The sequence below is a fragment of the Tauraco erythrolophus genome, chromosome Z (genome assembly GCF_009769465.1).
Source record: "Tauraco erythrolophus isolate bTauEry1 chromosome Z, bTauEry1.pri, whole genome shotgun sequence".
Lineage (NCBI taxonomy): Eukaryota > Metazoa > Chordata > Aves > Musophagiformes > Musophagidae > Tauraco > Tauraco erythrolophus.
In genome coordinates this window covers 14,346,204-14,362,578 of record NC_141496.1, presented here as the reverse complement: position 1 = coordinate 14,362,578, position 16,375 = coordinate 14,346,204, and the positions used below count along the sequence as shown (strand labels likewise).

The 16,375-nt window shown below is 44.0% G+C and overlaps 1 protein-coding gene across 4 annotated transcripts; it reads right to left on the bottom strand.

Moving 5' to 3' along the window:
- Window positions 1–542: 542 nt before the first annotated feature.
- Window positions 543–15,515, bottom strand: DNAJC21 (DnaJ heat shock protein family (Hsp40) member C21). Of its 4 annotated transcripts, none has more exons than XM_086628950.1 (12): window positions 15,409–15,515; window positions 14,967–15,060; window positions 13,976–14,099; window positions 12,939–13,061; window positions 10,879–11,183; window positions 9,461–9,612; window positions 9,012–9,099; window positions 8,621–8,779; window positions 7,913–7,952; window positions 2,965–3,155; window positions 2,468–2,561; window positions 543–1,775 (listed from the first exon to the last, which is right to left on the bottom strand). In XM_086628950.1, exons 1-12 carry the CDS (start codon window positions 15,503–15,505, stop codon window positions 1,611–1,613), a joined length of 1,632 nt encoding a protein of 543 aa, XP_086485076.1. In that variant the 5' UTR covers window positions 15,506–15,515; the 3' UTR covers window positions 543–1,610. The 4 variants fall into 4 exon arrangements, with proteins under 4 accessions (XP_086485076.1, XP_086485075.1, XP_086485077.1 ...); XM_086628949.1 differs by having other exon boundaries at window positions 2,468–2,543; XM_086628951.1 differs by having other exon boundaries at window positions 2,468–2,540.
- Window positions 15,516–16,375: the final 860 nt, after the last annotated feature.

Here is a 16,375-nt window from a genome sequence, read left to right as displayed (position 1 = left end):
CCACCCCTGCTACCAAAACCTTGCCATTTATATTCAATACATACAGGCATTGACAAAGTATTTGGTTTTATTTAAATAAGAAAAAAAATCAAATCAAAAAGTAATACAGAGGGGTTCAGTCTGTGAGATTTCACTTACATAAGTGTAGTCACTCTGGCTGAGAACCACCCTGAGCAGAACATAACTGCAGGTTTCAAACAGTTAAAACTGTTTATCCTTACTACAAGGATACACTGTAATTAGAGCATGAAATAAAATCTGCATGCACACAAAAATTGAAAAGTTTCTGATTACGGTAATTATTTTTATCATGGGCTGTAATCCAGTCATCATCCTCTCCAAAATGAACTTTTCTTTTCCTCCTCCTGCTTTTGGGATTGCACAGCACACCCATTAGTCATTTGCCAAAGATGCAAACTCTGGCTGTTGGAATAAGATGTTGTATGTTTCTTACATAATCACTTTTTTCAATGTTTTAGTTCATTACATCCTTCAGTTTCCAACAACAAAAAAAAAGGCATTAGGGACAATCAGCAAGAACAGTACATTTGTCATTTTACTTTAATTCAAATTTTAATGTTTGAATAATTCCTTGACCCAATAAAGGTACCATGTTAACCTGTGGGGGAAGGAGAGTATTCTGCCGTTTCATGAGTTGACACTTTAGAGGATCTTAGTTAATGCAAGCTCAGTGCTTCTGGAAAAGTGCACTGTGGGGATTTCCTAAGCAACATACTACAGCCCTTGCTGAGCACGGTCTTCTCCAACTGCATTGACAATGCCGGTGTGAAATCAACTCCTACTCCAAATGTTTGTTATCCCACCTTTTTTTAAGCACTACTCAAGATCAGGTCTATTATGAATTTAATTACGAATTTAAAGAGGTGCAATACCAATTCCCAGATTAATTTCTTCTGATTTCCAATGAAAAACAATTTATTCATGTCACTTACTTATTTCCCCCTTCACTTATTCCAGCAAGGCTCTTCCACAAGACTTTTTTTTCCCCCCCAACACCTCACATGCAGGTAGATGTACAAAACCAACAGGAATTGTCAAAACTGATGAACCAGCTTTGTCATCTTACTCTTCACCTTCTGTCTGCTGTTTATGTAATTAATTTGGAAGGGCCCTTTGGGATGGTAGAAAAGCCTGGTTTTCCATGTCTTGGTGATGTTTCGTCTTTGATGGATAATCAGAGCAGCACAGGCCCTTCTGTTGGCTCAGACACTCACCCTGAGCTAAGCTTTCTCAGAAGAAAAGCAGCGACACAAGTGTTAAATAATTTATTATCTCCTCTGTGTAAGTACTTCATCTGTGCAAGTTTCAACAAGAATGCAAGGTGAGTAGCTTTAAATTACTATTTCCCCATCCCACTCCCACTGTGAAAGCTGCCAAGATGGTAGGTCAAATCCAGTCATTCAAAGAAAGGCTGATAAAGAAAACACAGGTTCCTTCACAAGGTAATACTCCTTTTGTTGCATCTTCCTTTTCTTTCCAAAATTAAGACTTGCCTTCTCTGTTTAATTCCAAACACCAGCAACATGCGCCTTTCAGTGCTGGGAGATATTTTCATGTATGATTCTGAAGACTGCCACTGTAACAAAGTTCTATCTGTTTTTACGTTTCTCTTTTTTGTTTCTGGTGTTTACTGCGCCATTTACAGCTGGTGCTTGTGTTGCTTTTGCATGTCCTGTGGCTTTTAAGTGTTCAAACAGTTTATTTCTGGACGGAAATGCACAGTTGCAGGTTACACAGTGGATAGGAACTTCATTCTACAATGAGGAAAAAAACAAAACACTTCACATTTGTATGGAATATGTAATAAATATAATACAACAAATCAGTGTATGCATTTTGTCTTAATGAAATGTGAATAAGCTGTTTGTTTCTATCACAGATATTTTATTACTGATTAACAATTAAATATATTATTTTAAAAAAACAGAAACATTACTTCTTGAAATTTCAAAGAGTACTAAGTAGAACCAACAAGAAGAATAGAAGCCTTACAAATTTAATTCAAGATCAAGGATACTTTTGATCTCATACAATACTTTGGGCTGTGAGATGTAGTGAATTTAATATGTCTTAGCTGTAGTTATTACAAGATTTTGCTCTCTCTCGGAAGCATCAATATTGGGAACGATGCAAACGGTATTGCCTGTCATCCGCCTGATGACAGCTGCTATGTCTCCAGTTTTTTTAATTTATTTGGTTTGAACTGCCTTGGATACAAATCTTTAGCATCTTAGAACTGAAAATTAGTCCTGCTCTTCTCTGCAAGGACAAAAGCTAAATGTTTCAGTCTCCTAGCTTGGAATAAAAATCACAGGGATAGAAATACCTGAATTATTAAAAAATAAGCAAAAAACTGAAACAGAATTTGTGAACTGGAGGTGATCAACCAACCAACCTTGTTTGTAGTAACATGACCACTAACTTTTAAATAACATAAGAAATTTACCGTTGTTGGGTGCTCTGAAGATGCCTTAGCAGACTTTTTTGCATCCTTGGCTTTCTTCCCTTTAGCCTTAGTACTGCTGATAGACAAAGACAAACTAAGATCAGTGCACAGGAACATTCAGTATGTAAGAGCTTATGATGGTTTTCAGTCAGCATCTATGCTGCCTTCCCCTGTTCTTTCTTCACAACACAATACAAGTGCTTCCAGGTAAAAAAAAGAAAAAAAGGCAATTTATACAATCAATTATTGACCTCAAGATTCAGCTAGATGATGAATCAGTTACTGGTGAGTGATGTGGGAGGGATCTGCAGTCAAACACCATTTCCAAAGTAGGTCCTAACACTCCTTGTTTCGTATCACATCTGCATCACATCTGTTCAACTCTGATTTGGCGGAGTAGCCCCCAGTGCATATTGGCGAGTAAATCCAGACTCGTTTGACAGTATCAAACATGACACAGAGTAACACAACGACTGCAATATTGCAAGTCAGCGCACCTTTTCGCTTCACTTTTTGCTTCAGTCACTTGGCTGACATCTTCTGAGGCACTTGCATCCTCTGACACAGCGCATCTTTGGCCATCATTTACCAGCTCCTCTGCTGAGCCACCATCCTTGTGCATGCCGGGCACCTCCTTTTGCTCAACTGTTTCTTCATCAGCACTTTTATCAAAAGAGTCCTCGTAAGTCTGTCCAAACAGAAGAAACGTAACTACTTTAAGTTCGGTACTGATTATTTTTATAGTATTGTACTCATTCACTGGGTGGGCAGGGACAACACAAAGCCATGGACCCTCTTAATTTTACTGTGTGTTTTCAGTGAGATTGTAACAGGTAAAACCTTAGTTCTCCTGTTTTGAAAGATGAGGCCACCTGTGATGAAGGGAAGAAACACCAATAAAACAGCCTCTAGAACTATGGAAAAAGAGAATGAAGGTAGCTTTTAATTATACACAGGGCTCATTCTGTTCTGGCTACCATTTTGCAAAATGTTAATTATTTAGACCAAAGTCTTCTGTGCCAGACACCTGTGTTAGTACACTTAAGCCAAAATAACTGAGCTGACTGAAGCTAACTTCCCTCCCTAACGTTAGAGACACTGGCAGACTTTTCCATGTACCAGAAGACAAAGTAGACTCAATACATGCAGTTTAGCAAAAGATCAGTCCCTGAGCATATCTGAAGCAAAACAGCTCAACTCCCAAAAGCAGGATAACAAATGTGACCTAACACTACATTAATGCAACTCTACCACCTCTAGTATGTTTTGCAGAGACTCAGCTACCTGAAAAAAATGGGCTAATCTACCTACCTTCAGGAAAAGAAAACAAAAACCATAGTGATTCCCTGCACTCCATAAAGCTTGGTAGAGGATGAAGGTTATGTTTCCAGAAGAATCTCACTGCACAAGATTCCAGCTCATGCTACACAAGAGTGGCACCTACTGTCTGGGCTGCAGAAGACCTCATGACCAAACTGATGGAAGAGAGAGACAGTGCCTGCATGCAACCTGTAGAGTGTAGAGACTACCCCATTTCAAACTGAGGAGGCAAGAGGTGAACAGGAGCGTGATGGCCTGCATGGAAACAAGAAGATCAAGTGAATGCTGACTTGGACTATGCAATACCAGCCAAAGAGAAACAAGAAAAATTCAGTTGCTTGAAAGTCTCAAGGAAGTTTCTTGACAATGAGATAATGATGCTGTGGGAAAGGGCAGATAAGAGGAATACATAGTAAGAGACTCAAAACGGGTTAGGTTCAGGGAAGGCAGAAGACCATCTTAAGAAAGGATGGAAGAGGCAGGACCTGGTACAAGTAGTTTACAGGGACAAGATTAGGATTGAGGTAGTAAGTAGAGAACAGGTAAGACTTGAAAAGGATCAAGCTTAAGGAAGGCAGACAGAAGAGTTTGCTCACTATGACATTCCTACAACTCCAGGCCTGAAACAGCTTGCAGTTCTTGAATTTCACCGTGCTGCTGTCAGCACAGATGTCATATCATGCACAGACTCAGATCCTGGTGTACAACAGACTGGTGTCACTCGTGCTTACATTTCAAGTAAAAGGTGGAATGGCTGTGCTGGTTCCAACAACTACACTGTCAGTAGGATGCCAGTAACATGTTACTTCCCCCCTCTCCCCGCTTTCCCCCATTAGAGATTAACAAACAATAAACAGTACCAACTCTAGCAACCAAAGCAGAAAATAACCACCAAACAACTGAGCTTCTAACGCACTAAGGCCATTGCTGGTCTTTCTGATCAATTCCTTGCATACTCCCTATCTGCCATTTCTGTCAGTTTTCGTTACACCTCAGACTGTAACCTTTCTACAGTCAGTACCACATTTACTATGACTTCTCTGCCTCAGTTTTCACTGGCAAGAGTTACAGCTGCACTGCTCAAGTCACAGAAGGCAAAGGCAAGGACTGGGGGAATGAACAACTGTCCACTGTAGGAGAAGATCAAGTTCAAGACCACCTAAGGATCCTGAAGGTGGACAAGTCCATGGGACATGATGAGGTGGATCCGTGGGTCCTGAAGGAACTGGCAGATGAAGTTGCTACGCCACTATTGATCACATTTCAGAAGTCATGGCAGTCCAGTGAAACTCCCACCAAGTGGAAAAGGGAAAACATAGCTCCTATTTTTAAAAAGGAATAAAAGGAAGACCCGGGAACTACAGGCCAGTCAGTCTCACCTCTGTGCTCAGCAAGATCATGGAGCAGATCCTCCTGGAAACTATGCTAAGGCACATGGAAAATAAGGTGACTGGTGGCAGCCAACACAGCTTCACTAAGGGCAAATCATGCCTGACAAATGTGGTGGCCTTCTATGATGAGGTTACAGCGTTGGTGGATAAGAGAAGAGCAACTGACATCATCTACCTGGACTTGTGCAATGCATTTGACACTGTCCTGCACGACATCTTCACCTCTAAATTGGAGAGACATGGATCTGATGGATGGACCACTTGGTGGAAAAGGAATTGGCTGGATGGTCGCACTCAAAGAGTTGCGGTCAGTGGTTCACTGTCCAGGCGGAGACCAGTGAGTGGCATTCCTCAGGGGTTAGGATTGGGGCTGGTGGTGTTTAACATCTTTGCTGGCGACATGAACAGTGGGATCGAGTGCACCCTCAGCAAGTTTGCAGATGACACCAAGCTGGGTGGTGTTGTGGACACACTGGAGGGAAGGGATGCCATCCAGAGGGACCTTGACAGGCTGGAGAGGTGGGCCTGTGAGAACCTGATGAAGTTCAACAAGGCCAAGTGCAAGGTCCTGCACGTGGGTCACGGCAATCCCAAGTACAAGTACAGCCGGAGCACAGAATGGGTTGAGAGCAGCCCGGAGAAGGACTTGGGCGTGTTGGTTGATGAGAAGCTCAACATGAGCCGGCAATGTGCACTTGCAGCCCAGAAAGTCAACTGTATCCTGGGCTGCATCCAAAGAAGCGAGGCCAGCAGGTCGAGGGAGGGGATTCTGCCCCTCTGCTCTTGTGAGACCCCACCTGGAATACTGCGTTCAGCTCTGGAGTCCCCAACACAAGGACATGGAGCTGCTGGAGCGACTCCAGAGAGGGCCACAAAGATGACCCGAGGGCTGGAGCACCTCTGCTATGAAGACAGGCTGAGAGAGTTGGGGCTGTTCAGCCTGGAGAAGAGAAGGCTCCGGGGTGATCTTATGGCAGCCTTCCAGTACCTGAAGAAGGCCTACAGGAAAGCTGGAGAGGGACTTGTACAAGCGCGTGCAGTGATAGGAGAAGGGGCAATGGCTTTAAACTGAAAGAGGGGATACTTTGAGTAGATCTGTGGAAGAAATTCTTCACTCTGAAGGAAGCGAGGCCTTGCAAGATGTTGCCCAGAGAAGTTGTGGATGCCCCATCCCTGGAGGTGTTCAAGGCCAGGCTGGATGAGGCTTTGGGCAACCTGGTGTAGTGGAGGGTGTCCCTGCCCATGGCCAGGGGGTTGGAACTAGATGATCTTTAAGGTCCCTTCCAACTGTAGTAGGTTTATGTGAAAGCATTTTGGTAGCAAGAAAGGGGGTTCACTCCTGTAACTTCCCCAGCTCCAAAACTGCTTGGACTGGTCTCTGACCACCAGGTCGGACCCCCAGTCCCCTTGGGCTGGGATGAGCCAATCAGCACCTCTGCAAATGCCCTATTTAAGACAGGGACAAAGGAACCAAAACGTGGTTCAGACCAGCAGTGAGGAGAGGGGGGATGCGGAGTCTGCCACCTCTCCTCACCCCCGGGCGGGGCTGCCCGCACCAGGACGGCAGCATCAGCTGGAGATGACCACAGTGGCGCCACTTGGAGAACTCAGGAGTGCCCTGTGCCAGGGTGCCGCTGGGCCAAGTGCATTCGGAGAGCACTGAGATCTGAGAAAAATGGCCACACAGACACCGGGTCAGTGCAGATGGAGCGAGAGGAGGTGCCGCAGTTGGAATTCCCCTGCAGCCCGTGGTGAGACGGCAGCAGCCCCACTGCAGCCAGGACAGACTCGGTGGGGCACAGACCCACTTGCAGCCCGTGGAGAAGCCCACGCTGGAGCAGAGCTGCTGAGCCTGAGAGAGGTCACAGAGAATAAGACTCACAACAAAGGAGAGACGCATGTTAAGCTCGTGGAGTATCCCACACCAGAGCAGGTGGCAGCTCCCTAAGAAGCTGTGACTCTGTGGGGAAGCAGCCTGTGCTGGAGCAATCTGATGGGTAAGGATTGCATCTTGCTGGAAGGACTCACGCTGGAGAAGTCTGGAGTGTCCCATGAGGAGGGGATCCACTGGAGCCAGGAAAAAGCATAAGGAGTGCTCCTCCTTTGAGGAAGGAGCGGCAGAAACATGATGAACTGACCTGTGATCCCCCATTCCCCAACCCCCTGCACTGCTGGGGCAGGAGGTAAAGCCAGGAAGAAAGGAAGGCGGCGGGGAGCGGAACTGTTGTTTTTAAGATCTGGCTTTAGTTCTTGTTATCCTCTCAAATAACTGTTAATAAATTCAATTGATTTTGTCCCCAAACTGAGACCGCTTTGCCCAGTACCATGGTTGGTGGGTGATCCCTCCCTGTTCTTGTCTCGACCCTCAGTCCTTTTGTTACATTTTCCTCCTCTCCCCCTCACCGAGGGGAGGACTGAGCGAGCAAAATCGTGCTGGTTGAGCTGCCGCTGGGCTCAACCACGTCACCATCACAAACCATTCTATGATTCTATTAAGATCTGCACAAATAGGACAATGTGAGGTTTATGAGATTATTATCATAAAATATGATCATAATAAGTGTAATTAAAAATATTTTATGGTCAAAAAGAATTAAAAATATCTGAAAACAGTCTTTAAATTTTGTAGAATTTCAAATTCTCTCTTACTTTTTAGGACAAAAAAAAAAGTTCAGTTAGAGGATAACAAGACTGGGTTGTAAAGATCCCTGAATATCATTATATGACTACATACCATCATTGTTTTCTGTTTCTTCCTCTGCTTCTTCGAGAGTCTGTTAAGATAAGAATTAAAAATTATCTCTTTTCTAGAAAACAAGCAAAACAAACTAGTACAATTTCTGCATCAGGTACCAAGTTATATTTTTGCTTATCCTTTTAACATGATATTAGGGAGACAGTAGAGCCAAATACAAAATTAATATCTGAATTCGAAAATAACAGTTCTCCTAAACTACTCATTGCATTTAGTAAATCATTTATTCTGCTCAGACTGAACTTGAAGATACTAGTGAGATAGCTGGTATTATGCTTTCGCCATTCAAAAAACCGAAGTCGTGTGACTTACTTAATCAATTCTCATTTTAAGCACGCTCATTTTCTATGTATGCCAGCATTCAACTGTCCAAAAATTACCAAAGAAGTCTCAAAACAATGAACAATGGCCCTGTGCAAGTTCCCCTGTTTGAAAAATAACAATCACTACTCTTCCTTAACATGTAACTTCAAGAAACAGAGAAAATATGAGATTATCATCCTACAACATTTGAATCCAGTCTCAGTAATGCATGCATTTTACTGGAACTCTGATGCTAAGAGAAATTTTTAATTGCACAATACTGTGAGTTCCAACACAACTCTAAATCATCAGACGCTCCCTCTGAGGGCCTCCACGACTTATTAAACCATTAGTCACGATAAAATTAAAACCAATTTAAAGTACTTCTGCTTGGGCAGGTCTTCTGTTTCTTCCTCCTCTTTGGTATGTATTCCATTTGCATCACCCGAAGACACAGGAAATTTCTGTTCTTCCTCTTCCAGCTGCTGTCGTAACAGTGCTACCATCTCTCGATGCTTCTTTGATTTTTCGTGATTCTTCATGCTGTGAAGACCAGCAGATTGTAGCTCTGAGCAAACACTGTTATATTTACATATAAATTAATAACAGGCTCTATACCCATCATTACTAAGTATGGAAAATTCTGCCCTGACAATGTCTCTACTGGAAAGACAACACTGACCGTTATGTGAAGTTAAAAAGTCTTTAAAATGTGTTTTTTAAAAAGTTAAAACCCAACTCCCCCACTCCCAAATCCCCAACCACAAGCACTTACGCTTTCTCAGTTTTTAACAATTTGTCACAAGCAGGGCAGTACAGACCATCAACAAATTCAGCTTCTTCAGTCTCATCATTCAGTTTGTCTGAAGAGATCAGTGGGGATCAGAGAGACAAAGTCAGATGAGCGATTTTTGAGTAAGCTGCCCTTAAAGCCCCAGGAAATGGTCACAACCCTGACATTCAACTTCATTAGTATTATTGACACACAGACAGATCAAGGCCATCTCACCAAATCATACATTAGCATAAATTAGCAGCTGTAGCTTGATGTCTTCTCATGTCCAGTGGAAAACACCAGAGAGGGCCAGACTCTAGCCTGGCATGCCTCAGCTGGAGGCAAGGAGTTGCTCTACAGTCAGAAGTGTGAATTTGGGGCTTTAAGTGCAGTGAGTCAATACTCAGGCTGCAACGACTCACTACGGATCATCTCCACACACCCCATACCTTCAATGCCCTTTGCCTCCTGTTCTTCTAATTCATCTTCATCACCTGATCCATCTCCAAATTCCTTCTCATATTGTGCCTCCATCTCTTGCAATTCTCTCTCCAGATCTGACATAGCTATCCAGCTCTGCTCTTTATACTGCTCAGCAAGCCTTTAAGTAGAGTAATACAGTCACTTCCACATTGCGTTTACGAGATGGCAATTACAGAAACAGTACTATTTAAAAGATAACTTGTTCTTCTCTGGTATTTTAGGAGGAAAGTCTTGAACATATCACGATAAGTAAAATAATTGTTTGTAGGGCCTGGAAATCTCAGCAGTTAATTTGAGATGTCAGTGGGCACACCTACACTGCAAATAAAGAGTTATTAACACAGGTGGATCCTGCTTGAATTTCAGGCAGGAAATGCAGTGCAGCACAGTCAGTATCAAGCTGACAGCAGGAAAGTCGGCTCTTTCTTCAAAGCAGTAGAGCTGCTTTTACCTGCTCCAAGATCCAAATGTACAAACAGCACAAGACCACAAAAAACCACAAGCATATTACTAGTTCGCTCTGCACTATGGGAATGCACCATATGTTTTCCAAATCTAAGCGTGGCCCAAGTCATCAAACAGTGCACCACAGTACAGCTGGATTTTGCTACAGCTGGCTCCTGCACTCAATTATCAAGCCATTTGCAGCAAATGTAGACCTCGACCTCTTTCTCTCTTCAGTATACATCTAAAAATAAATTCTACATAATATATTTCATATATGCATTAATTTTAATCAATACACAATTATTTTGCAAGTGCAGTCTGAAGTATTTAAGCTCCTTCCTCCCATTTTCAGGCAAAAAACTCTTTTAGTTGGAAGAAAAAATTGTGCTTACGCTCAGGAGATGGCCTCTTCCTTATACTTAATTTTGGGAAAAATAAAAGCACCAAAAAAATGCATTTAGTCCAATGAAAATGTCCTTTCTGATGACTTGAAAAGCAAAATTAAGTTCATTTTCCCCCACTTTCTTTTAAGCAGGTACAGTTCCAAGGCAGATGAAGCTGATCTAAGCCCAGGTTGTCATAGCCCTGTTCTCTCTCACTCTCCAACATCCATTCTTTTTTCTTTAAAGGAATAACAATAACTATTAAATCTTACTTCCCCAGGTAATTAAAAGCACACTGGATTCTATGCTACTACAGCCAGTTACATGCAGCACACAAGCAACTATTCCCTGGTTATCTTAGATCTCCACATGTCAGTACAATGCAGAGAGACTCACGTTTTAAAAAGCCCAGACTTGAGATAAAAACTAATATATAAAATTTTCAATGATGTTTAAAAGAGCAAGTAGAGCTACTATTAGACTCTGACTCATATGGTATCCTCATGGATAGTTCCTCCAAGTTAAAGGAAAAGATTTGTTCCACATTTACATACTTGGCTTGTTTGAGCTTCTGTTGCCTCCGAAATTCCTCTGCTTTCCTAGTTTTTTCTGCATTTTGTTCTTCCACAAGTTTTCTATGAGCCTGTACTCTTTTATCCCTTTTACGAATAAAGGCTACTAGCTGACGGACCAGTTCATTCCTCTCTTTCCTTGCTTTATCTCTTGTTTTCTTGTTCTCCTTTTCCATAGCTCGTTTCTCCCAGCGGTTTGAGGCATGTCGTGTGTCATATTCTTCTTTCCAAGCGAAGTTCTTCTGAGTACAGAAACTCTGCCAATATGCATAGAAAGGGTGGACTACCTGTATGAAAAAAAAAATTTAAACAAGTCACTTGCTTAGAGGGGGGACATAAACCATACCAAGTAATTCAGGACTTTTATAGCAGTTTTGTGTCTTCTACACAGGCCTCAGTTTTTCCCCAGAGTACAAAGAAATCACACGAATGTCTAGAGAAACCTCTAATATCTTCCTTAAAATTTCAAACCATGCCAAATCGATAACCTTGTCTAAACTATTCCAAACGGCAACTTTTAAGAAAATATCCTCTTGCCGGTTTGGATTGCTCTGATGCTACTACCCAGTTACTTAGCTTTGTTATGCTTTTCCTGTCAAACTGAAAAGCATCATCGGACCCAGATACGCTGTCTGCAAGCAGGCATATGCACATACTGCTCAAGAACCACCACACCAAGTTACACCAAAGGTCAGCCATACATCTCCAACAGCAGCCAATGAGCAACATAAAAAGAGCAATAAAACAACCACAGATACATAATGCTATTTCTTCCCACTATATTCTCTCTGCTTCCAGAGCAAGAACTTGATGGATTTTTCTTTCATGAATTTAATACTTCTTTTATTAACCCATGTAAATATTGAGCTGTGATTCACAGTTTAACAAGGGGCTACCTGAAGATGCACTTACTTCTGTTTTGTAGGCAAATTACATGACTGCAGGTTAAAATTATGACCTCTAACTCTCACATTAAAAGAAACAGTACACAATCTTTCCTATTCTCCTTCCTTTTACCATTCAAAAAAAGAAAAAGTGAGCATTCTGTTTCCAGGACAGCATGAACAAGAGAGGTATCAAAGCATACTGCTGCTAGAATTCCAGCCATTTTTGTGGCTAATAATTGACAGTATAAAAGCTACTTTTGGGTCTATAATCATATCTATCCCATGGTGTCAAAACAAGCAGATTCCAAGCGATGTTTCAAGATAACTCCACGAAAAGACATTTTAGCAGTCTCAGAGACACTAAAGATTCTCTCCCTGGGAAAGATTTCCATGTGTTAAGCCATCCATAATTTTACCTGACATTCAAACACCAATTCTGACACTTCTTAGTCTGATTTGTAACTTTTGTTTCCAACTGCAGCCAAGCCTCGCACCACTGAAGCTACTCATTTCTAAGATATGCATCCATTCAAATTTCATAAATAATTTGACATACAGAACAATTCTACTGAAAGTGACAGGGAGAAGTAGCAGATTAGGAGCAACATTTGAGCACACTGATAATTCATGAGGGAAAGTGCTATTACTTTACTATTTCATTTCAACACAGGAATACTGGTAACCTTAAAAAAGAAACATTAAGTCTGATAGAACAATTGCAGATGCCGAGAGTATCACAGTGGGAGCTCACGTGGCAGGTCAACCACCACATCTCCCATTTTCTATAGGCTGTGTTATACAGTAAGCATCATGTGGTTTTCCTAGTAAGACAGGACACTACATGTAGGTTTCACGGGCATAATTGACGCTTAGCCCTGTGAAATGTTTGTCTGACAACTTATTCCAAAAGCCTGGCTAATAATAAGAGTCCAACAGGAAATACCAATTTTAATTCACCTAAATATTATGAATCAGAACACAAGCTCTTCCTTTACAGTAATGGTCTACAGCAGTCTACAGTAGTAGAAAAGACAGCAGAGACATGATTTTGTATTAATCTCAGAGATCAGCAGGAGCCTTTCCTTTGATTTCAGTGTGGGACAAAGTAATGACTTAACTGTGTTGCTTACAGTTCAGATTTACACTTGCTCTTACCGTGTCATAGTCACTTTGGGAATATCCAAACATAGGGAATTCTTCAGTATCTTCCTGGGTCATATATTCCATCTCTTCTTTTGCAATCTTTTCAAAAACTTGTCGATAGACTGTGAAAAATCCCTGATTTTTTTTTTAAAAAAAAAAGAGGGAAAAAAATTGTGACTCGTTTTGCATGGCTCAATAATATGTACAAATGCTCAGCTATACCAGGGTATTTTAGAGAAATATTACAGTTCTGCAACAGCAACTCAAAATCAGGGTAAAGGCCTTGTAAGCTATTGCTCTAGATAGCAAGACCCTTCTGTTTGTTAACAAAGTTCCCATTCCTTTTATTTCTCTCTCTTTCATGTAGTGTCTGTCTCACACATCAAGCTCTTATATTCAAATCTAAACCAAACAAAGCTTCAGCATGCTGGAGATACTGGTAAGTTTCTGGTTACACAGGACCAAGTTTTGAGGAAGTTCCGAATACAGAATTCATTATTAAGTATCCCATCTCTATCTCTTTACCTTTTAAATAAAGATGTTACTAACACACTCCTACTACAGTAACATAAAGACAGGTAAGAATTTTGTCTGGCAGAGGTTTTTCTAATTACCTGGAGCTTTTTAAGTTATGATAAACGTTTTAAAATCTAACAAAAAATTCAATTATATGACGCACACTTCCCCTAGGCACTGTTATTATACTGTTTTTCTTTAGCTTGAAGCATTCTAGCTTGTTAGAGATACTTCTGAATAGACAGATGGTATTGCAAAGCATTGGAATACATCACGGTATAACATATATAAATAATATACACACACTCTGGAGTTGTGTGGTATAGTTGGAAATCATTACTAAGGAATTGTTGGACAATAAGCAGGAATTAAAGCTTGCCTAAACATCCAGTGTTAAGTTTTGTCTTAGAAAGATTTGTATAAGCATTATTACTACCTGCTCTCAACAATTCCATGCATTGCTTTTCAACACAAAGTAAATGCTCTTTTCAGGCAATTTAAATTGATTCATTAAAGTTGAACTAATTTGTTACCTTTTCATCATCTCCATATCCAGAATAACAGCTAACAGTGAAGTAGTGAAGCAGATCTAAACTATCATCTTGATAGTCTCCATCAACTCCTCCTTTCAGCAGAGCCTCCCTGTGATTATCATACCTGGAAAAAATTCACAACATGAAGGATGTAGCGACACAGAACAATCCCCAGTGCTGTAGGAGACAGCTAGTAGCACATGCATCACCTTGACGTATAGCTTAGCCCAGTGCCTGGAATTTGTCTCTCATATCCAAAATCTTCAGAGAGAAAAAAATTTCTGAACAGGAAGGTAGTGAACGCATTTGACCAAGATGCTTTGATAAGCGTTCAGAAACGGGTAGGACTTTATTTAAATCATCCAACACTTACATATTAAAAAAAAAAAATAATAACACAATAGCACATATGAATTGAAAAACAGCACTTTCCTTTAAAGAAAGGCAAACCACATTCAGCGGTTTGGGCTGCATACTCTCGTAGATGCTTCAGCCCATTTGAAAAACAATTACACAGAACATTTAAAATAGCAGTCTCCTAAAAAGAGAAATCTGCACGTATTCCAAATTAGGACTGCTACAGAAACAAGATGCTAGGCATGTCATTAAGGCCGACCATCCGCAGACACCAACATCATATTAAACACCTGCAGGCACTCAGTGTGGTGCTGGGTCTTCTCTCCTAAAGCAGGAAGGACAGTGACCAGAGGGATCCCAAGCAGAAGCCAACACTGGCGTGTCCCCAGAGCACCCCCAGCGCCCAGCCCAGCACCACCTCCCAAAGCACCGCGAGGAAGGTGCGCATCCCCAGGAGGCTGCACGTTGCGTGGCTCCCAAACCCATTCCGAGCCCGCAGCAACTCGGTGCTGCTGCCACACAGGCCCCTGCTGACCAGCAGCAAGGCTCAGCAAGAAACAGATCTGAAGTCCCCGCCGAGATGGAATTACAAAAGTCTTTTCCGGGCCGGATAAACCAGATAAGCTCTGCTCACCAGGCTCTTTCCTGGGGGTCGCTGAGAACGTCATACGCCGCCTGGATCAGCTTGAACTGCTCTGCTGCTTCCTCCGCGTTCTCTAGGTTTTTATCTGCAAAACAATTTAATTAAATCGCCAACGGTTCAACGCACGACGGCAGCGCCGGCCGCCGCGGCGCCACAACCCGAGGCCGGACCGCCGAGCCGCGAGCGCCTCCGAGGGCGCCGCCGCCGACACCGGCCCGCCGCCCGGGCGCTGCCTCCCGGCCCCGCTCCCCGCAGGGCCCCGCGGCAGGCGCGGGGCGGCCCGGCACCACCGGCGGAGCACCGACTGCAGCCGCCGGCGGGGAAAAGGCGCTTCTCGCCGCGCAGCCGGAGGCCCGCGAGGTGGGGGCAGGCCAGGCCCCTCCTGCGGCCTGCGGCCGGGCCGGGCCCGCGGAGCCGGCCGCGACGGCCATACCCGGGTGCCAGCGCAGCGCCAGCCGGCGGTACGCCCGCTTCAGCTCCTCCTCGCCGGCGTCGCGCTTCACGCCCAGCACCTCGTAGTGACACTTCATGGCGGCGGGGTGGCGGCTCCGCGTGGGGGAGAGCGGCGGCCGGCCGGCGGCGCGGCGGGCGGGGGCGGGGCCATACGGAGCCCGGGCCGCGGCCGCCGCCACCGCCCCCCGCCGGGAGGAGCGAGGCGGGCGGGAGGCGGGGCGGGCCCCGCCGGTGCGGCCGAGGGGGAGGAGGAGGAGGCACCGTCGTGCGGGGCCGCTGCTGCCTCTCCGCGCCTTCGGCCTCCGCTCGAGCGGAGCCGCCGCCCGCCCGCGCTGTGCCACCCGGCGGCTGCGGGAGAGGCGCGGGGAGCTGCTGTCCCCGGCCCTGCCGCCGGATTTTGGTCTCGCAGCCAGCCGGTGTCAGTAACCGAACGCCTTGGGCTAGCACTTCCGTGGGCGCTCCCGAGCGCGGAGGTGCAGCCCGTGCGGATCCCGTGACTCCGGCTGTCACTGTTAACTCTCTTTTTCCTTTGATGCTTGTGCTCTTCAGAGATCTAAGGTTTGGCCCAAACCACCTTCTTCTCTAGATTAGATGTGCATCAGTTGGCACTGCATGATCCGAGTTTTGGATTAGATGATGAAATCTGGGGGTCTGGGTTGATGGGAAGTTGAATATGAGTCACAGTGTGCCCTGGCAGCCAAAAGGGCCAGCTGTGTCTTGGGGTGCATTGGCCACAGCATGGCCAGTGGGTCGAGGGAGGTGACTGTCCCACTCTGCACTGCACTGGTGTGGCCCCACCTCCAGTACTGTGTGCAGTTTTGGGCACCGCAATCTAAGAAGGACATCAAACTATCCGAGTGTGTACAGAGGAGGGTGACCAAGATGGTGGAACACCTGGAGGGCAAGACTTATGAGGAGCAGCTGAGGTCACTTGGCTTTTTCAGCTT

Bases quoted from the DNA above. Each gene is read 5' to 3' on its own strand.
- DNAJC21 (XM_086628950.1), bottom strand. From the start codon at position 15,505: ATGAAGTGTCACTACGAGGTGCTGGGCGTGAAGCGCGACGCCGGCGAG. The intron at 13,062-13,975 runs GTAACAAATTAG...AAAAAAAATCAG, and splicing joins GATATGGAGATGATGAAAAG to GGATTTTTCACAGTCTATCG. The intron at 11,184-12,938 runs GTAAGAGCAAGT...TTTTTCATACAG, and splicing joins CCCAAAGTGACTATGACACG to GTAGTCCACCCTTTCTATGC.